Source organism: Theropithecus gelada, chromosome 13 (genome assembly GCF_003255815.1).
Source record: "Theropithecus gelada isolate Dixy chromosome 13, Tgel_1.0, whole genome shotgun sequence".
NCBI lineage: Eukaryota > Metazoa > Chordata > Mammalia > Primates > Cercopithecidae > Theropithecus > Theropithecus gelada.
This window is the reverse complement of record NC_037681.1, coordinates 4,345,628-4,367,068: the sequence shown is the minus strand read 5'-3', so window position 1 is coordinate 4,367,068 and position 21,441 is coordinate 4,345,628. Positions and strand designations below refer to the sequence as shown.

The 21,441-nt window shown below is 46.3% G+C and overlaps 2 protein-coding genes across 3 annotated transcripts; both read left to right on the top strand.

Annotated features, from left to right (window-relative positions):
- Positions 1-2,280: 2,280 nt before the first annotated feature.
- IL36RN (interleukin 36 receptor antagonist) lies at positions 2,281-8,379 on the top strand. Its single transcript, XM_025354536.1, has 5 exons — positions 2,281-2,380; positions 3,024-3,079; positions 4,465-4,550; positions 5,751-5,878; positions 6,080-8,379. Exons 2-5 carry the CDS (start codon positions 3,051-3,053, stop codon positions 6,302-6,304), a joined length of 468 nt encoding a protein of 155 aa, XP_025210321.1. The 5' UTR covers positions 2,281-2,380; positions 3,024-3,050; the 3' UTR covers positions 6,305-8,379.
- Positions 8,380-11,611: 3,232 nt separating this feature from the next.
- On the top strand, positions 11,612-19,619 carry IL1F10 (interleukin 1 family member 10). Of its 2 annotated transcripts, XM_025354580.1 has the most exons (5): positions 11,612-11,658; positions 16,449-16,508; positions 18,080-18,165; positions 18,478-18,605; positions 18,907-19,611. In XM_025354580.1, the coding sequence occupies exons 2-5, from the start codon at positions 16,477-16,479 to the stop codon at positions 19,117-19,119; spliced, it is 459 nt and encodes a 152-aa protein (XP_025210365.1). In that variant the 5' UTR covers positions 11,612-11,658; positions 16,449-16,476; the 3' UTR covers positions 19,120-19,611. The 2 variants fall into 2 exon arrangements, with proteins under 2 accessions (XP_025210365.1, XP_025210364.1); XM_025354579.1 differs by lacking the exon at positions 11,612-11,658 and having other exon boundaries at positions 16,057-16,508; positions 18,907-19,619.
- Positions 19,620-21,441: the final 1,822 nt, after the last annotated feature.

Here is a 21,441-nt window from a genome sequence, read left to right as displayed (position 1 = left end):
CTGGGGCTGGAGGATCTGCATCTAAGATTGTGCATTCACAGACTGTTGGCAGGAAAAAACAGTTTCTCACCACGTGGGCCTCTCCATAGGGCTGCTTGAATGTCCTTATCACATAGTGGCTGGCTTTGTCCAGGTGAGTGATCTAAGAGCTAGGAGGAAACTGCAATGCCTTTATGATGCTGCCATGTTCATCATGTAACATAGCACCCCACTCCCAGTACCAATTTACTATATCAGTCTGTTCTCATGCCGCTAATAAAAACACAACCAAGACTGGGTAATTTATAAAGGAAAGGGGTTGAATTGACTCAGAGTTCCACATGGCTGGGGAGGCCTCACAATCACGGTGGAAGATGATGAAGGAAAAGCAAAGTCATGTCTTACATGATGGCAGGCAAGAGAACTTGTGTGGGGAAATTCCCCTTTATAAAACCATCAGATCTCATGAGACTTATTCACTATCATGAGACCAGCACAAGAAAGACCTGTCCCCATGATTCAATGACCTCCCACTGGGTTCCTTCCATGACACATGGGAATTATGGAAGCTGTAATTCAAGATGAATTTTGGGTGGGAACAGAGCCAAACCATATCACCTTCTTAAAGATGAAGTTTCCAAGAATGCATGGATATATTTTAAAACAGTCACACATGGTGTGTGAATTCGTGGCATTGTCTTTAGTAGTGCCAAAGTTTATTTTTCAAAAGTTCAAAACTTGACTCTCATACAAACATATAGTGAGCATGTGTCAAAGATTTACTATTTTTCATAAGTGAGGGAATCACCAAGATTATAAAGCTAATTATCAAAAGATAGTTCAGGGAATGGAGGTTTACACCATCAGTCAATAAATAAAGGCTGAAATAGGTTGGCTAAGTTACGTTTTTAAAGACAGTTTTGACTTGTCAGGCAATAAAAGTGCACCCTTTGGAGTTATCTTTTCTATCAGACAGGAATAATGTGTAATTTATCAATGTTCTTTTAGTTCCTGGCTAATTTCACAGAGCTGGGACCTAATTAGTAAGTCAAGCAAAGAGATAGGTCCAGAGAGAACTTATTGTTGGTGAGGACTGTTTGATAATGTTTTCATATGATATTGACAGTATACACAGTCATCCTTTCATTTTATTTATTTATTTATTTTTTATTTATTTATTTATTTATTTATTTATTTATTGAGGCAGAGTCTTGCTCTGTCATCCAGGCTGGAGTACAGTGCCTTAATCTTGGCTCACTGCAACCTCCGCCTTCCGGGTTCAAGCAATTCTCACACCTCAGCCTCCTGAGTAGCTTGGATCACAAATGTGCACCACCACCCCGGCTAATTTTTACATTTTCAGTAGAGGTGGGGTTTCTCCATGTTGGCCAGGCTTGTCTCATTTCATCTTATTTCAACTGTCATTTCTATTTGGTCAATTTGTAATTTAATAATTTTGTACAAGGCAGTTTCTACATTAATTTTATTTTTTGAAAACTGTCTATCTTATTAGTGGCATTGTGAAAATCATAGATTATTTTCTGTCTTTTGAACAACTTGATATTTTATTTATTCTCAATCACCTGTAGGACCTCTTGGCTCATATGTCTGAATACCATTTCTTTAAAATGTATGCTTTAACAATAAATTATTAATAAATACTTATCCGTGTTATTCAAGATATAATTAAATTTTTTTTTGTGCACTGACTCTTACTTTTATTTCAAATCCATCACAGAGAGTGCATGGAGGTATTTAAACTGCATTAACTGCTTCACAATTACATATTATCTTATCAATTAGGTATTCAGGAAAGATCACTTACAGAATTATAGATGGCATGAGCTAGATTTTACTTCCTATGGAAATAATCAGATACATGAGCAAAGATGTTAATACAAAGATGTTTGTCACAACATGATTTTCAATAGCAAAGAAAAGAGAAAAATATATGAAAGACAAATAACAGTGGATAAATTTCAATAAATAATGTTACAGTGATACAATTAAATACTATACAGCTATTCAAGCATGTCATCATTCATATTTAGTATGGAAAGATATTTTGCTATTTTGCTACATGAAAAAATGAGGTTGGAAAAAGTACAGGTTTTGTGAATCTGTTGTATGAAAGCTGTCTATAGTTACATGTGTATGTGTGGGGAGGAAAAAGTGTTGTCACTGGTTTTCTGATGATGCACTCAGAAAAGACAAGTATTCACATTTTTCATTGTGGCTGATCTGGATTTTCAGGTTTTTCTACAATGAACATGTAGGTTGAACATTCCCTAAGCAGGAGAGTCCCACCTCCAGTATCTCCTGTAGGCCCGGCAATGGCAGGCAGGAAAGACAGAGGAAGGAAGGAGGGAGAAGGGAAGGAGCGAAGGAAGGAGTGAAAAAGGTAAGGAAGAAAGGGAATGAGGGAGGAAGGGAGGAAATGGGGAGGGAAAGAAGGAAAGGAAGGGAAGAGGGATGGAGTGAGTGAATGAAAGATGGAGAGAAGGAAGAAAGGGAGAGAGGCAAGGAGGAAAGAAAGTCATGCCTTCCTTGAGCTGCCATGGGCACTGACTCTTAGGGTCTGGAAGCTCCTGAGATGCAAAAGCAGAATGCTCACAAAGAGCTGGAAAGCCTCAAGGAAGTTCTTCAAAATTGCTAGAAGGAACTGTCTCCATAAACTTCCCTCCCCACGACAGATAATGAGGAGCAAGTGTGTCTGGCGACTTAGGGTGGTGTGAAATCACGCTGGGAATCCTGCTCCTCCTCAGGTCCTGGCAGTTTCAGGGCCCCTCCCTAGGCCTTACTTAAAAGGCTGAGGCATCCTTGCAGGAACATGCAGACTCCACAGTTCCTGCCGGGAGAAAGGAACATTCTGAGGTATGCTCTGGGGCACTGGTGGGGCCGGAGCTGTCTCCTTATCCCAGACCCAGAATCTGCTCTGTGGAAGCTGTTCATATGCTGGGGGGCTTGGTGTGGCTTCTTGCTCCCCAGACCCCAGCCAACTCAGCGTCTCTCTCCATGATTTTCTGTTGTTTATTCCAAAATAGGGGAGTCTACACCCTGTGGAGCTCAAGATGGTCCTGAGTGGGGCGCTGTGCTTCCGGTGAGTGTATGAGGCCCTGGTTCGGAGGTCCTCTGGGGGAAGTGAGTTCTGGATAGACCCGTTGTCCAGTTCTGAGCAGGAGGGAGGAAGGGAGGGGCTGCCATTACAGCTGGGAAATTGTGACCAGCACCTCACTGCTCTTAGAAAAGTTTTCCCAGCCTTTTTCAAATAGGGCCAGGACTGGGGCAAGCCATCTTACAAGGGTTCCCTGATGCTGAGGGGGACAAGTGAACCACCCAGTCTAGAGCTGCAGCCAAGTCTATCCAAGATGGGAAAGGGAGCCAGGATCCCAGCTCAGAGCTCCGCCATTGACCCCTAGCACAGCGAATTAATGTCAGCTCACCCACTCTGTACTCCTACTGCCCTGCTGCTCTTTGGGGATAAAAATAAAACAAAACCCATGGCCATCAGTCAGTCTGTCCACCCACTGGCATGTACCAAGCCAGACACTCTGCCGTGCTCTGGGCTTTACAACAAAGGATGAGAGTGGCCCTTTCTCTCAGTCTAATAAAGCACTTCCCACAGTGTGTTCTATGGGACTCTATTAGAGGAGGCCCATAGAGGCATCCAGGAGATGCTTTACACAGTAGAGCTCTCTGATCAAGTAAATGCAGGGAATTCTCCTTTCTACATCCTCTCATGAGAGAACCACAGTACAGCTCAGCATATGAGTGACTCTGAGACTTTCTGAAGTAAGGCAACTTGTTGAATCATATTTAGCCATGTATCGACCCAGTTTTTATACTGCCTCCTTTTCCCCCATATAACTTTTGGAGAAACCCACTTTAGGATACACCTTTCTCCTCGTAGGATGTCAGGAAATCCACTGAGTTCATAGATGAGAAACAACTTTGAAAAGTAAAATAAAAGAAATTTAAATTGAAAGAAACTCCTCACTTAGTAAGGAATATACGGCCAAATAGAAATACATGTATCTTGAAGAACTGAAGAATTAAGCTTTAATCTGGAAGAAGCTTGGGTGTTATCCAACCCATCATCTTAGTGTAGCAATGGGGAGGCTTCGGCCCAGAGTGGGCGAGAGAGTTGTCTGCTGTGACTCAGCAGCACTGGAGGCAGAGCTGGGGCAAGAACCTAGGGCTCTGACTCGCTGTGCAGCTTTTCTTCCAATAGGAGATGGGTTGGGGCAGAAAAGGTGGAATAGGGTGAAGAAGCAAACCACAGACCCCAGTGGGAGACTGTGGGGTCATCCTTCTGGTAGGGCATGAGCCCAGCAGGGCTGGGAGAGAAGGCTGTGCTGTTACTTCTGGCACAGTAGGAAGAAAGAGAGACAAAATGCCTGAGATCAGGGTGTTCTCTGGACCGAAGGCATGCTGGAGTGTACGCCCTCCCCCTAATGTAGTCCTCACCCCTTCCTGATGTTTCAGAATGAAGGACTCGGCATTGAAGGTTCTTTATCTGCATAATAACCAGCTTCTAGCTGGAGGGCTGCATGCAGGGAAGGTCATTAAAGGTTGGTGATGAAACATGACCCACTTTCCTTGGTCTCTATACACTCTGAGGGGAGGGGACCTGAAGAGGGCTTAGAATAGTCATACAGATGAGCATAGGCCTACAGAGCCCAGGCATGCGGGCAGCACAAACCAGCCTCTAAGCAAAGGCAAATAAAATACCACACCTCTCAGCAAAGTGAAGACACAGGCTCTGGGGCCACCTGAAGCTTCTATGCAGAAGTGGGAATGTTTTCCAAGAGGCTTGTCTTGTCATTCCCTTACAGGTGGATTTAGGTCAAGCATTGAATTCCCTGGGAGCCAGTACCAAGCAGAGAACTAAAGTAAACTCTCTACACCTTTTTTCCCATATGGGAGTCAGATTCTGCCTCTCCACCCTGGGTCCCCTCTGCTCTCTGAAGATCCTCAGTCACTCAGAGTGGAGGGACCCAGAGAACAGGTGGCATTGTTGGACCTCCTGCTTGCTCACTCTGCCCCACGCACTGCAACAGGCCCCTCTCTAAAATAGTTCACACCTGCCCACCTGGCGCACATATGCTGAGCACAGATGCCAGGTAGATATTCAGCTAGGCCATATGTGTATGTGTGTGCTTACTGGTGTATGTACGTGTACATGGAGGCATATATGTGTAAGCATATGTGTGCATGAATGTATCTGTGCATAACCATGTATGTGTGAATGCAGGTATGAATGTGTGAGCATGTGTGTATATGTATATGTGTGCATGCATGTATCTGTGTGTGTATTTGGGGTGTGCATATATGTGTCTGATGTATGTGGGTGGTGAGGGGATGTACAGAGAGGAATGAGACCCTCTTTTGCTCTCAGCAGCCTCACAGGGTGTAGAAAGTTGTCCAAACACCTCCAAAGGGGAGCTCATCAAGACAGGCTTCAGAAAAAAGCCTGAGACCCAACGGACCTTTTTAAAGGAGGGGGTTGCATCTATTTTGGGGTATAGAGGCTTGAAGATTTGACCCTGAACTAGAGGGTGGGGTGGAGGTGGTACAATGTGCTTCCATGCCTTGATGTCCGCTCTGGGCCAGTGGACAGGAGAGGCCATGTCATGACAGCTGCTGAGAGGCCTCCCTTCTGCCCAGCCTGGGGGCAGGCCGTCTCACAGCAGTCCTGTGCCCCAGAGCCCAGGCCAGTGGCAGAAGGAGGGAAAGGCATCCAGGGCCCTGATCTGGCCTCCTTCCCACAGGTGAAGAGATCAGCGTGGTCCCCAATCGGTGGCTGGATGCCAGCCTGTCCCCCGTCATCCTGGGCGTCCAGGGTGGAAGCCAGTGCCTGTCATGTGGGGCGGGGCAGGAGCCGACTCTAACACTAGAGGTGAGACTTGGGGCATCCTCATTGGGGACTGAGCCACAGATGCTGAGCCCACTGAAGCTGGGCAGCCCACAGCCCTGGTGCTGTGGGACGGCCTGGCGGGATTCTGTTGATGGCAGCTCTGCCTCCTCCCTAAGGACCCTGGCCAGCCCTCCCTCTGCCCCTGCTTCTGCCCTCACCTGCCCTGCCCTCCTCTGCCGGCAGCCAGTGAACATCATGGAGCTCTATCTTGGTGCCAAGGAATCTAAGAGCTTCACCTTCTACCGGCGGGACATGGGGCTCACCTCCAGCTTCGAGTCGGCCGCCTACCCGGGCTGGTTCCTGTGCACGGTGCCTGAAGCTGATCAGCCTGTCAGACTCACCCAGCTTCCCGACAATGCCGGCTGGAATGCCCCCATCACAGACTTCTACTTCCAGCAGTGTGACTAGGGCAATATGCCCCCCAGAACTCCCTGGGCAGACCAGCTCGGGTGAGGGGTGAGTGGAGGAGACCCATGGTGGACGATCACTCTCTCTGCTCTCAGGACCCCCACCTCTGACTTACTGGGCACCTGGCCACCTTCTCTTCTGGTTCCCAGTTTGGGTAAATTCTGAGATTTGGAGCTCAGTCCACGGTCCTCCCCCGCCGGATGGTGCTACTGCTGTGGAACCTTGTAAAAACCATGTGGGGTAAACTGGGAATAACATGAAAATATTTCTATGGGGGTTGGGTGGGGGAGTGGTGGGAATCATTCCTACTTAATGGTAACTGACCAGTGTTACCCTGAGCCCCACAGGCCAATCTGTCCCCAGTTGAGCCTTACAGGATCAGTAGCTCTCCACATGAAGTCCTGTCACTCACCATTGTGCAGGAGAGGGAGGTGGTCATAGAGTTAGGGATCCATGGCCCTCGGCCCAGCCCCACCCCCTTCCCTTTAATCCTGACACTGTCATATGCTACCTTTTCTATCTCTACCCTCATCCTCTTGCTGTGGGCCTGAGGAGGTGGTGATGTCAGAGGAAATGGCTCGAGCTCAGAAGATAAAAAATAAGCAGGGCATGCCGATCCTTTTCTAAAAACCCAAGATGCAATCAAAATCCCAGATGCTGGTCTCTAGTCCCATGAAAAAGTACTCGTGACATACTGAGAAGAGCAACTTACAAAGTGGCATATATTGCAATTTATTTTAATTTAAAAATACCTATTTATATATTGCTTCATAGTAAAAAGGTCTGGAAGAGTTTACTTCAATTGTAGCAATGCCAGGGTGGTGGCAGTATAGGTGATTTTTCTTTTAATTCTTTTAATTTATCTGCATTTCCTAATTTTTCTACGATGAAGATCAACTGCTTGTATAATAACAAGAAAAGAAATTAATCTTGAGGTAACCAGAGTAGACATCATCTCTGATTGCCCTCAGCCTCCACTTCCCCAGAGTTAAATTCAAACTGAATTGAGCTCTGCTGCTCTGGTTTGTTGTAGTAGTGATCAGGAAACAGATCTCAGCAAAGCCACTGAGGAGAAGGCTGTGATGAGTTTGTGTGGCTGGAATCTCCTGGGTAAGGAACTTAGAGAACAAAAATCATCTGGTAATTCTTTCCTAGAAGGATCACAGACCCTGGGATTGCAAGGCTTGGGATCCAGTCTCTAAGAAGACTGCTGTACTGATTGAAGAGTGTCCCCTGCAAATTCACATCCTTCTTGGAATCTCGGTCTGTGAGCTTATTTGGAGATAAAGTCTCTGCAGATGCAGTTAGTTAAGACGAGGTCATGCTGGATGAAGGTAAACCTAAATTCAATATGACTGGTATCCTTGTATGAAAAGGAGAGGACACAGAGACACAGAGGAGATGCAGGGAAGAAGACTATGTAAAGACGAAGGCAGAGATTGGAGTGATGTGGCCACAAGCCAAGAAACACCAAGGATTGTGGCAACCATCAGAAGCTTGGAAGAGGCAAAGAAGAATTCTTCCTTAGAGCTTTTAGAGGGATCACGGCTCTGCTGAAACCTTAATCTCAGACTTCTAGCCTCCTGAATGAAGAAAGAATAAATTTCGACTGTTTTAAGCCACCAAGGATAGTTGGTTTTGGCAGCTCTCGAAAATGAATACAGCTGCTAAAATGATCCCTGTCTCCTCGTGTTCACATTCTGTGTGTATCCCCTCCCACAGTGTACCAGAGTTGTCTTCGTGACTAATAGAATATGGCAGAAGTGATGGCCTGCCACTTCCAAGATTAGGTTATAAAAGACACTGCAGCTTCTACTTGCGCTCTCTCTCTCTGCCACCCACTGCCCCCCAGTCTGTCTTGGCTCACTCGCTCTGGGGGAAGCTAGCTGCCGTGCTATGAGTAGGCCTGAAAAGAGACTTATGTGGTAAAAAATGAAGTCTCCTGCCCACAGCCACATGAGTGAACCTAGAAGCAGAGACTCTGTGAGATAATCAAAGTTCGTTGTTCTAAGTTGCTCAGTTTTGGTCTAATGTGTTATGCAGCAATAGATAACTAATATGCAAAGAAAGAGAAACAAATGCATTCGTTTTGTTATTGCAATTTTTTCCAATACTTTTTATTTTCTTTCTCACAATGAACAACTATCCTTCATTCACCCAAATATTCTATTTAAAAGCCAATAATACAACATTTGTTGAATCACCTGGTTCTGCAAGGTTGAGATCCTCTAGTCTTATGTGCCAGGAATCGACTCCAGTGTCCCCACCCAAACCCTGGGGAATGGGAGCAGAAGCCAGAGGAGGAGCCCATATCTGAGCCCCAGGTATTCCACCTGCACCTCGCCTGTCGGACCAGGTTGGTAGGTTGAGAGTCCACTGAGGCACTAGCAAGGAGGTGGCCGGGACAGACGGGGCTGCCTCTATGGGCCTCGCCAGCTCCAGCCCAGATTCAACTGAAGTCCTCAGGCAACAGGCAGCACAGCTCGTACCCCAGGCCTCTCAGGGCTGCCAAGAACATGAGCTCTGGATGCCAGGCTGTGTTTCAGACCCTGTTCACACTCTGTTTGTCCATGGGCCCAGAACTTGTGTTGTTTTGCTTTTGGGTCCTCCATCCATCCTCTCTGCCTAGATAAATCTCTCATCTTTCAATACCCTGCTAAGATGTCACCTCCTCCAAGAAGCTTTTACTGAGTTGAGACCCCCCCAGCTCTCTGATCTGGCAATGTTTTGTGCCCACCTCCCTGCACTGTAGTACCTTAACTTGGAGTCTGTGGACCCTGGGATGACCTTAAGGTTAGGGACGTATAAGTTTGTCTCTCAGCACCTTGCATAATGCTTGACACATAATGAAAACACAATGAGTATATAATGTGGAAACTATTTCTCCACCCTGGAATATTCTCTCCCTCTTCTCCACCCATCTAAACAGGCCCACCCTTAAGGGAGCAGCTTAAATTCCACCCCCTTCTTGAAGGTTTCTCCAGCCTGAATTTGTTGCTTCCTCATTTGTAGAATGACAGAACTCAGAAGAGCTTTAGCCAGGATGAGCCGACAAAAGTCAGTAGTAAAAGGTGGAATATAAAATGCCTCCTTCGGGAATGTACGGGCTGGACATCATGACCATACAAGTGAAAAAGAGTTAGTGGCTTTGGATTTCTGCAATTTTGTTATAAATCACTGGTCTGGACCTGTATTTACAGAGATGCAATACTCACATCATGCGGGGTTTGTACAATTGCAGACACTGAGGAGCAGAGAATGTTCCAAGGTCAGGCTGTAGGGAAGAGGCTACAATGTGGGAAGTATTATCCTGAAAAAAGCAATGCACAGGGAGCCCTCTTCAAGCACTTAAAGGCTTTCCACTTAGAAGAACATGCTTGTTCTGTGTAATTCGAGAACACACAAGCAGAACCAATGGGTGCAAATTATGTGGAGGCTGTTTTTCCTATATGATCCCCATATTTTAACCACAAAGACCACAAACATTGGTAGTGCTTCTTCAAGAGGTTGTGTGGTCCCTGACCCTGGAGGTGTTGAGGCAGAGCCTAGTTAACCAATTTCTCAGGGATGCTATAGCCAGATTTCTCCAATTGGAGGGAGACTATGATTCCATGTCTATGAGATGGAGTTTCACTCTGTCGCCCAGGCTGGAGTACAGTGGTGCGATCTTGGCCCACTGCAACCTCTGCCTCCCAGGTTCAAGTGATTCTCCTGCCTCAGCCTCCTGAGTAGCTGGGCCTACAGGTGCATGCCACCATGTCTGGCTAATTTTTGTATTTTTAGTAGACACGAGGTTTCACCATGTTGGCCAGGCTGGTCTTGAGCTCCTGACCTCAAGTGATCTGCCTGCCTTGGCCTCCGAAAGTGTTGGGATACAGGCGTGAACCACCACGCCCGGCCTAAAGTCCTTTCAATTCTAAGATTTTTTTTGCCCAAGGAGCTTCTCTGACACTATTGTTTCCAACATGCCCTTGGCCCACAGCTTAGAGAGTCTGGTCTTCTTAATTATCCTTTCAAGTGTTTATGACTTAGTTCCTCAGCTAGACTGTAAAACTACTTAACAACAGGGACTGTGTATTGAATGTCTTTGTCACACAGCAGTGTAAATGCTGGGTAAACACTCATTGCTTGCCTGACATAGTAACTCATGCTTTAATTCTTCCTATAGAAGGGTGAGAGATTGGGAGAGTGGAAGAAGAATGATCACTGGCCTCAGAAAGCAGAAATCTGGTCCCATTTCAGCCCATCTTTTCTCATTTCTCATCCTGTAGGCATCTGAGTCTTAGACCCACCTATCCCACTTCCTCAAGAAGTCCTTGGTGGAACTTTGCAAATGACCAAAGAGGAAGAATTACAATAAGGTTGTTAGTTTCCAGAAAACATTACACCTAAGCTTCTCCACCCTTGCGATGGATGGATGGATGGATGGATGGATGGATGGATGGATGGATGGATGGACAGAAGGACAGAAGGGTGGATGGATGGATGAATGGACCGGCAAATGGGTGGATGGATGGATGGATGAATGATGGATGGATGGAAGAATGGACAGATGGGCAGATAGATGGACAGATGGGTGGCTGGGTGGGTAGATGGATGGGTGAATTGAGTCAAGTAATGTCAATTAGAGACCTGAGTGTTCTTTCCTGTGTGCTCTGCTCACACTGTCATATTTCCCATGGCACATGATGGCTGCTCAGTCTCAGGATGAATCTGAGGTCAGTATCTTTGCAGTTGGGTTTCCTTAGATGTTCTGTCCCATCAAGCCGGTACCAACTAATTAAACCCACTGAAAAGCAGAGACTCCCTTCTCATCTTTCCAAACAGAGCCACACTCACAGTGCTATCAGCCCCTTCTCTTACTCTGGCTGTCTGGCCACAGCCCGGATTCAGGCATCAGAGTTCATTCTGTCCTTGGGTTTGCCAGACATTCTCTTGCATTCACCAGCTCTTCAAGCCTAGGATGGAGCCTCACGGGGCACCAAAGATGTCTGACCCCAGCACTGTTTATCTGGCTGCAAACCCACTAATAACATAGTCAATGACAGTAGGTACAGAGCAGGGGCCCCATATCTTGTTTCTGCCAAGGCTTTATGGAAGACTCTCTCCCCCTTCAACAAATGCTCGTTAATATTCCCACCATCTTATTATTCATACTGTATCAAAGACGTTGTGAAATCCCCAGGCTCTTCTTCCTTCATGTCCTGCAGCCAATTATAGAGATTGGTGCAGCCCTGACCCACCCTTACCAGAGAGTATAAACACAGTGCAGAGAGTATAAACACAGTGCAATGCCCTGGAGAGGTCAGTTGGAGTCTCCAGGGATAAGGGTTCCAGGCACCCGGGATCTGCAGGTCAGTGATGCACAGGCAGTATTCTCTCTCTTTTCTTTCTTTTCTGCTCTCTCCTGTCAATATCTCTGATAGGCCCTCTATCCCTTCACTCCTCCTGGCAAGCTGTCTAGGTAACAAGATATTCCCCTCATAGAACATGGTGGGACATCAAAAACATTTAGGAGCACATAAAGGGATTTGAGGAGAAGGAATAGGTTAAGCCAAATCAAGATTTTTTAACTCCTTAGAACTACTGACTTTAGAAAGTCATCTCAAAAGAAACCATCTGGGCCAGTGGTATTCAAACTGTGGTGGAAGCTTAAGAGTTGTTTTTTCTTTAATTTTTAAAAATTATTTATTTATTTATTATTTATTTATTTATTTATTTATTTTTTGCTCCTTCGGAGCTCCTCAGTGTCTTCTTTGTAGGCAAGAGAAATACTAGCAGGTCTCCATTGCTTCCTGTGTCAGCAAAGCAGGTGCCCTTTATCCTTTATACAATCATTAGAATTCTGCATAAAATTGTATTGTGCAACTTAAAACAGTTTTGAAAGATAGCTTACTCAATCTTTCCATCCAATGATAATAAGTTGAAGGCCCAGGGATAAAAGGTGGCAAGATAAATTGGTAGCAGAGCTAGGTCTAGGACTCAGCCTTTCTAGTCAAAGTCTGCTGTGTGTGTTTCTATGTCCTGGCCATAAGGACCAGGGTATTTCAATTAGGGTGGTTGGAGAGAGCTTCAAGTGAGCTGTAAGCCATGCTTCATGACTTCAAGATCTTATTAACTTTTATAAGGGAAACGAATGTCTTTATGTACAACAATAAATAATACAGTAAAATTTAATAGGAGCTCAGAGTAGAGTTACAATAGTAAGGGAAAGATTCATTAAACTCTGACTCATGGAATTATAAATAGTTTGGCCTAGAAAGAACCTTCATAACCACATAATCTAATCCCATGAATTTGGCCTAGAAGGAACCTTCATAACCACATGATCTAATCCCATGAATTTATAGATGCTGAAACTGAGGATTGGAGGTTAAAAGACATAACCCCGTATGTCTAAACTGTAACTCTGCACTGGTAATTAATTTGATAGAACTAGATACTGAACCCATCTATATTGATATCATCTCCAGTGATCTTAATATCAAAAGATCTGAATGGATGACAATGAGAGGGGGTGACTTTTGAGGCAGGGAGAACAATGGGACACCTGTGAGTGTCTCCACTGAGAAGATAAGAAAGGAATTATGTTGCCAGGAGGCGTGGTTTGGTGTCCATGGAGAAGTGAGACGCTATCACACAAGAAAATCAGCGTCAAATGGTAGCAAAATAGTCAATCACTGTAGATTCTAGAGCTGGGCAGGGATGTGGTGAAAAAAGCCTTTAGAACGTGGGTGCAGATTCCTCACATAGGTTGGAATGAATGAAAGGTAGAAAAACCAGGAATACAAGTACAGTAGTAATGGTGATTAAGAACACAAAGTTGTATTTTAAAAAAAGAACCTATAGGGACTTGATAAGTTAGACATTGAGTCAGGAGAAGTGGGAGATATTGTCAATGAGTCTCAGGTTTTGAATATCACTGGTGAGAAGAATATTATGACAATGAAATAGATGAAATTGGGAGGAATGTGTGGGCTGGGAGAAGATAATTAACTTAATCTTAAATATATTTGGTTGGATGTCAGCAGGATGTCCAAAGTGAGCTGTCCTGTAGGCTGCAGGAGGTAAAGTGGAATGTGCAGTCTGCATTTGGGAGGCAGTAGCCCAAGATGATCATTGCAGCTGTAGAAGTCAACGAATTGCAGCTTCATATGATGTGAAATAGAAGTGCTTAGGACCTTGTTAGCCTTAGGGGTGGTCCCAGAAGGAGGTGAAATCTACAATGGGAGAAAGAGGTGTGAAGGGAGTCATTCAATGTCAAGGGTTCCAAGGAGGCAATGACCAAATATCAAAGGAATCAAAAGAATCTTTGGATCTAGCTCCACAGAAGTTAATATTGGTCTTGGAGAGAACGTCCCTCATAGATACTGTGCAGGAGAATGAGGTGAGGATAGGACAGTGTGTTGTGCAAAAGAACATGGGGAAAGCCCAAGTTTAGTTGATAGGGGTGCTTGAGCCAGGACAGGTGAATTCAGGAGGTCTGACAGCCAGATGCCATGTCCAGGGAGAAATGAGAGGAAGAAAAGAGGGATACAGACTGAAGTTCAGTGAAAAGTCATTTGAGGACAATAGGGAGGGGAAGCTTTGGGGATGAGGCATGTGGCACATTGGGAAGGACTTGGCACACAGCAGAGGCTCAGCACCAAGACCCAGGCTCTCTAATGGACTAGACACTAGCTTCCTACTCCTACTCACTTCATCACAATCTATCAGAACCCAGGCAGAGGGAGCTGAATAGGGGAGCCTTTGGGAGAGACACTGTACATTTTGACTGTGCCAGAATGGGAGGTTTCTAGGGCCCATGGGATCCAGCTGGACTGGACCAGCACTGAATTCCTTCCAGCTCTTTGAGCTGACACTGACCCAGAGTGGGAGTCATCAGCTTGCTGTCCAGCTTCACCCAGGTCCCTCCACTTAGTCTGCCCCACCTAGATCTGGGCACAGCTACCACACTGCCCACTGTCCTACTGCCACAACCAAAGAAGCCCCAGTGGTTTGGCCAAGGGGAGCCCATCACCAAGTGGGCTTACATTGAGACCATGATGCTGTTGAGTTATCTGTACTGGGGGACTGTCTGGTCCTTTAGGACTCAAAGTGCTGGCCAGGAGGAACCAGCAGCATTTGACATCACCTGGTTGCATATTTGAAATGTACAGTCTCAGGCCCCAGCCCAGGTCTGAAAAATCAGAATCTCTATTTTAACAAGAAAGGCTGCAGGTGGTTTACATATGTATTAATGAGTGTGAAGAATGAAAGTACACCAGTTCCCAAGCAGCCTGGCTCATTGCTGGAATCACTCCAAGTCCTACTGAATTAGAACCTTCAGCCCAGGAAATAGTAATTATACAGAGTCCCCCAGGTGATGCGGATGGGCAGGTACATTTAGGAGCAAATGACTTTAACTGAACACTTCATTTAAAAAATGTTGAAACTTACTTGATACTACAAAGGAAATTTATGTTCACTTCAGGAAAATTGTTGATATGTTTAAAAAATTACTCATGAAGCCATAGGTAAGTGGTGCAACAACACGAGTAATGTTTCTATGTATGTGTCTCTCTCTATGTGTGGATTTAAATGGAATTATAATGTACACTTGATTTATAATCTGCATTTTTCACCTAATATATTTTGAAAAATTTTATGTGATAAAACAGGCTTCTACAATATCTTTAACAAACACATACATCCTTATTTATTGAATTTTATCATAATTTCTTAGCCAATTATCTATTACTGAAAATTTAGATTTTTTCAACTTCTCACTACTGTAAAAAATTATGCAGTGAACATTTTTGTAAGTAAACATTTGGGCAATCCATTATTTTCCCTAAGAGTAAGGGAAACACATGCAATCACAAAGTATACAGAATGCTTTAAGACTTTGATTCACAGTGCCAACGTCCCTCCAGAGTTTGCACTTGTCAGTCCCTATTATCCTTCACTCTAAGTCTCAAAGTCATACCCCAAGGCCTGGGGAGAGAAAATGACTTGTCCAAAGTGACAGTGGCAGACCCAGTACTAAAAGCCACCTTGGCTATAGTCCTGTTTCTGGAACTTGAGTGCTGAGGTGGCTGGAAGCCGTGCCCTCAGCACCCACCTGTTCCTCCTCACCTGCCTCCGCAAGGTCCCCCAGCATTACTCTATTCCTCCCTGATCCCTATTACTTTCTTCCACCTGCCTTCTTCCTTTCTCTTCTCTCATTTTCTGCTTTCGTATATTTTTTCTTCTCTATTCCCTTCTTATTTGGTAAGAATCAGATCCACTCGGTAAACCTCAGCCCTGGTCATACTTGCATTACTTTCCTGAGCTAATTTCCAGCTTCTGATTAGCTCTGGGTTTAATTCCATGCTAAATTCTGGACTGGCCTTTCCAATGGGTGATCATTTTAGGGAAGAGCTCTAGGACAGGATAACCCATTGGGAAGGAGCAGAGTCATGTGAAGCTGTGTGGCCTGGCATTTACACGGGGCCACTATCTTCACTTTAGATTGTTTGCCCTCAAAAACGCAAGTGCTATTTTCCATCTGGAACAGAATGGGGGAGTTCGGACGGGCTGTTTTCAGCAGTCTTGGCCAAGCACTTCTAGTCGCTAGGAATGATGCTTTCCAACTCTCTGGGGGGACCCCACCAGCCTCACTGCCGCTGGAGACCCCTTCTAGTTGTGCTCTCTTCTTTCACTCTGGGCTCTAGTTATCTAACCCTTGACTAGTTATAGGGGCGGGGGTGTGTTGCCCCGTTGGCCCAAAGGGCAGTGGGACTGGGTTTGAGCTGGGCTTATCCTCCAACTGTGAGGGAGGCTACAGCACACTCCACCCCACTCTCAGGGCTGGGAAGTGTTGTGGCTCAGCTATTTGGGGAATCTGTTTTCGGGTTTCTCAGAACCAGCGCAAGCACACACGTTCCAGGCTCACACCCCTGGTGGCTGGACTTGCTCCCAGATAGCCTCAGTCAGGGAGAAGCAGAGCTGCCTGGAGCCTGCTGGGTTGGTGGAAGCCTTGGTGGATTCTGGCAGGCCAATTATAGATGAATGACCTGGGGGACCCGTGCAGCCTGTGGCTGAGTGGTTCTGAGCCCCAGCATGTCTGCCCCTGGCTTCACCCAGCCTCCTTTTGTAACTGCCCTTCTCTCCTCCCCATCAGTGAGGACCAGACACCACTGATTGCAGGAATGTGTTCTCTCCCCATGGCAAGATACTACATGTAAGTTGTCCTGGCATGTCCCTGCTTTCCCAACCAGGGGGTCTGGGGATCACGTGGGAAGAGGAAAGGAATGCTGAGTCAGAGGATGAGGCTCCTTCTCACCTTAGAAATTGCAAGTGCCCCATAATTAAGCTTCATCATCACCACAGTAGCAACAGCTCTTTCCCGAATGCCTGCAAGATGCCAGCCAATCTACTGCCTCATCTCGGTCCCAAAAAGTCTATGAGGGGAGTGTTATTAACCCCATTTTATAGAGCTGGAAGCTGAGACTCAAAGAGGGTAAATAACTTCCCCCATGTCACACAGCTACCAAAAAGCAGAGCCAGGAATCAGACTGCATGTCCTCTGTGCCGCTCCATCGCCTTTCTGAAATCTCAGAAACAGTTCTGAATCTCAATGACAGCATCTTGATGGTGGTCCCTGTGGCCTTTACTCTCAGTTTGGGCTTCTAACACTTACTTACGTTTCATCTCATTTGAGATTTGCATCCTTCCTTATATTTTACTACTTTGTTGTCTGTGATTGTGTCATAAGCTCCTTTGAGGAAGGAGGTGAGGCATAAGAAAAACAAAGTAGGACTCTAGGACGCATTTTCTCTGCTCCTCCCATGGACCCTGTAATGTCCAGGGTTGTGTCCTGGACAAGGTGGGTGGGGAGCAGTCCTGGTCTCAAGGAGATGACAGCCTGGCTGCGAAGCAAGACACATACATAGGAAGCACACAAATGACAAAACAGATGTCAGCGCTTCAGGACAACTAGCCTGGGTTCTGGTCTCCAAACAGAATGCTGCTGGCGTGTGAGTTGTCACATCTGGGTTGTCAAGGTGGGAGGGGAAATGCCAGTTAGCAAGCCCAGGATCTTTTTGGAAGTTTATTTTTATTGTGCAAGTGAACCTGCTTTAAACATGTACAGTCATTAGCTAAGGGTATTATCATGAGCTGCTATTGAGCTAGAAAAAATCTCCTGGAGGTGGTGGAATTGGTCCAGAGATTCCACCCTAAAAGGTTAATGAGAGCTCTCCAGCCCTGACAGTGGCTGACAGGCATCTTTGAAATCAGCCAGGTGACTGAGTTAATAACCTGCATGACTTTAAAGTCTTTAAAATACCTGAAAAGCAACTCACACTTCAGTATACACTCAATTAATCCCTGTACTAAAGAGAATAAACATTTATAAACAATTAGGGCAGGCCCAAAAAATTTAAGATAAGGTTCACTGTATCCTAAAGTCGTCTGAGCCGCACTAAGAAATTTCTCAGGAAGCCAGGAACATTTTCTCTACCCCTCTGTCAGAGGGCATTGGCTCTCCATTCTCCTCTGAAGGCCTCCCCAAACCATGACAAGGCAGGAAGCACAGCCTCTGAAAAGCACAAACACGGGAGACCTTCCTTGCTTTAAGGCTGGCCTGGCCTTTACCTGCTCTTGGGAGTGATCGTTCCCCTCTTACCACCTGTGAAGGAGAGAAAATCCCCCAGATGCTCAAGTTGGTGATTCAGAGCATGGAGGTGGCAGGGCTTGGGGGCCAGTGGTGCATGAAAGGAGTGGGCCATCAGCACTGTCATACTGTTTCAGAATTAAATATGCAGACCAGAAGGCTCTATACATGAGAGATGGCCAGCTCTTGGTGGGAGATCCTGTTGCAGACAACTGCTGTGCAGGTGAGTGAACTTCTGGGGCCTCCACCCCATGCTCCATCTGCCATAGGCCCTCCCTTCTCTTCTTTCCTTTCCTCTCCAGCAGATGGTCAGCAGCTGCCCCCAGTGACAGTGAGAAGGGCCAGAGAGCAGCTGTGGCCTCTAATAGTTAGGGGGCATGACTCCTGCAGACGTCCTGGCTCACCCTCCAGTCTGCATGCAGGGCCAGGCCAGGTGTGCCCATGCTCAGTTCCTTCCTGCCTGAGCCTTTACCTGCCAAGAGCCTGCAACTTGGGGCTCGCTTGTCCCTTGCCTCTTCTCTCTCTTCCCTCCTAGAGAAGATCTGCATACTTCCTAACAGAGGCCTGGACCGCACCAAGGTCCCCATCTTCCTGGGGATCCAGGGAGGGAGCTGCTGCCTGGCATGTGTGGAGACAGGAGAGGGGCCTTCCGTACAGCTGGAGGTGAGAAGCCTCTCCCCATTCTAGCGGACACTGCAGACCTGGCCTGACCCCTGGGAGGCTCTGGCATCTTTGTGCCTATCTGTGGATTCCCAGCCAGGTCCACATGTCCTCCTCCCTCAGGTTTCCACCATCTCCCTCTGCACCTAGCGCCAAGAGTCTTGCCCTCTAGAATCTGCAGAAGGCAGTCCCTTGGGTAAAAACCAGCCCTGTCAGGTCCTTCTTTGGCCAAGCCCCAGAAGCCCCCAGGGCTAACACCTCCATCAGCACCCTCATTCTGCAGCCATCCACCTTGCCCCCACAGGATGTGAACATTGAGGAACTGTACAAAGGTGGTGAAGAGGCCACTCGCTTCACCTTCTTCCAGAGCAGCTCAGGCTCCGCCTTCAGGCTCGAGGCTGCTGCCCGGCCTGGCTGGTTCCTGTGTGGCCCGGCAGAGCCCCAGCAGCCAGTACAGCTCACCAAGGAGAGTGAGCCCTCGGCCCGTACTGAGTTCTACTTTGAACAGAGCCGGTAGGGAGACAGGAGGCTGTGTTTCAGCCTGGTGCCCCCAAATCAAGCTCATTCTGCTCAGGGTCTATGGTAGGCAGAATAATGTCCCCCCAAATATGTCCACATCCTAATCCCAAGATCTGTGCATATGTTACCATACATGGCCAAAGGGGTTTTGCAAATGCGATTATGTTAAGGATCTTGAGATGAGGAGACAATCCTGGGTTATCCTGGTGGTCTCAGTACAATCGCAAGGGTCCTTGTGAGATGGAGTCAGGAAGGGAGAGTCAGAGAGAGACTGGAAGATACGATGTTTCTAATTTTGAAGATGGAGTCAGGGGCTTTGAGCCAACAAATGCAGGGGTTTTTAGAATGTGGACAAGCCAAGGGAAAGGGTTCTCCTCTAGGGGCTGCAGAAGTAACACAGCTCTGCTGACACCCGGATTTCAGCTCAGCAACACCTATTTCAGACTTCTGACCTCCACAACTGTAAAAAAATAAACTTGTGTTATTGTAAGCCACTAAGTTTGTGGTAATTTGTTGTAGCAGCCATAGAAAACTACTACAGAGCCTCATTCGATCCTGTGTCCAGTGTTTGATGCAAGAGACTTGGTGAGTTCTGAGAAGGCTACCCGCAGCTTCTTCTCCAGTCCATCTGCTACGGAGCCTCTAGAAACAACCAAGAAGCCCCAGGCAGAACTCAGTGTCCTCTGCGCAGGGACAAAGCCTTGGGCGGCTTACAATTTAAATTCTAGCTCAAGTCTTGTGATTTTCTACTAGATACTTCACAGTGAATCTATAATTCCATTGTTGACTGTTGGTATTGTCCGCTATCTGCCAGTTGCTTTGAGTGTGCAAAGCAAGGAGTAGCAAGGGCCAGGCAATGCGTGTGTCCTGGATGTGTTGAGTTGAAGGTTACAGTGGAGTCCCTAAATTGAGGTGACTTGATATAGCTGGGAGTACAGGGCTGGAATTCAGCTGAGAGTTTGCAATTGGAATTCATATCATCCTCAGAGCTTAAACACTTCTCTATTTCATGGAGAATATTTGGTTGGGCTCAAGCTAGAGCAGAAAGTCTGTGGTATCAGGACTCAGAGAAGGCATGGGCTGCCGGCGCTCTCCCTCTGGTGTATAACTACTCAACATTCACCTAGCATGTTCTGAGTTCCAATCACAGGACAGCAATTTTAAGAACCATCTGTCGTCGTCCTCAGAATGACTCTTCAAGGCAAGCATTGTCACCTGCATTTGACAGATGAGGAAACTGGACTAAGAGAAGTGAAATAACTTGCTGAAGGTCATATGAACTATCGGTGTTGGAACTCAAGATAAAACTTGGTACAGCTGACCTCAATGCCATTTTGCGAACTTTTATTCCACTTAAGGAGCTCAGGATAGAATGGTGAATAGAACCAAACTTCCTTGTAACTGATAATTGAATGGGAGAAACACTAAACAAGCAAATAAACGAACAAGAAAACAGAAAGGACACTTTTCACCATCAGAAGGTGAGGGCAGCAGGTATTCAAAGGAAATATTAGATAGGGGGGTCAGGAAAGGTTTGTTTGTTTATTTACTTTTTTGAAAAGGTAACCTTTGCACTGAGGCTACAGACAGGAAGGAACTGTGACTAGAAATAATCAAGGCAAAGAAGTAGCAAATATGTTGGTCCTGAGACAGAAAGGAGCTAGTGTGTTCAAGTAACAGTAGAAGGCTGGGATGGGGCCTGGAGCCTGAAGAGCAAGGGAGACGTTTAGGCAGTGAGCAAGACCAGCAGGGTTGGGTCATGTGTGGCCTTGAAGGCAAAGTAGAGGCTTCCAAGTATTAAGTGTGAAGGGAGCTACACGACAGGCTCTGATATGTTTTGGTTCTTTCTCTGTGCTGCCTCTCCACAGCCTGTGTGTGCCCTGGGAACTTCATCAGCTGGCTAGCCCACTGTAACTGTGTGTTTACATGGTGGGACTCTGTGTTTTTTCAGCACATATTCTGTTCAATTTTGTGGCAGCCATGGCCAGAACAGCTGCTGGTAAATGCAGAAGAGGCTGAGTAAATGCAAAAATCTTAAACAAGTTAATGGATAATCATTCTTCTTCTTCCCCTTCCCCTTCCTCCTCTTCCTCCTCCTCCTCTTCTTCTTCTTTTTCTTCTCCTTCTCCTTCTTCTTCTTCCTCTTCTCCTCCTTCTCCTTCTTCTTTTTGTTCCTCCTCTTTCTTCTTCTCCTTCTCCTTCTTCTTCTTCTCCTCCTTCTCCTTCTTCTCCTTCTCCTTCTCATTCTCCTTTTCCTTCTTCTCCTTCTCCTTCTCCTCCTCCTCCTCCTCCTCCTCCTCCTCCTCCTCCTCCTCCTCCT

Bases quoted from the DNA above. Each gene is read 5' to 3' on its own strand.
- IL36RN (XM_025354536.1), top strand. From the start codon at position 3,051: ATGGTCCTGAGTGGGGCGCTGTGCTTCCG. The intron at 3,080-4,464 runs GTGAGTGTATGA...CTGATGTTTCAG, and splicing joins AGTGGGGCGCTGTGCTTCCG to AATGAAGGACTCGGCATTGA. The intron at 4,551-5,750 runs GTTGGTGATGAA...TCCTTCCCACAG, and splicing joins TGCAGGGAAGGTCATTAAAG to GTGAAGAGATCAGCGTGGTC.
- IL1F10 (XM_025354579.1), top strand. From the start codon at position 16,333: ATGAATGACCTGGGGGACCCGTGCAGCCTGTGGCTGAGTGGTTCTGAG. The intron at 16,509-18,079 runs GTAAGTTGTCCT...ATACTGTTTCAG, and splicing joins CCCATGGCAAGATACTACAT to AATTAAATATGCAGACCAGA. The intron at 18,606-18,906 runs GTGAGAAGCCTC...TTGCCCCCACAG, and splicing joins GGCCTTCCGTACAGCTGGAG to GATGTGAACATTGAGGAACT.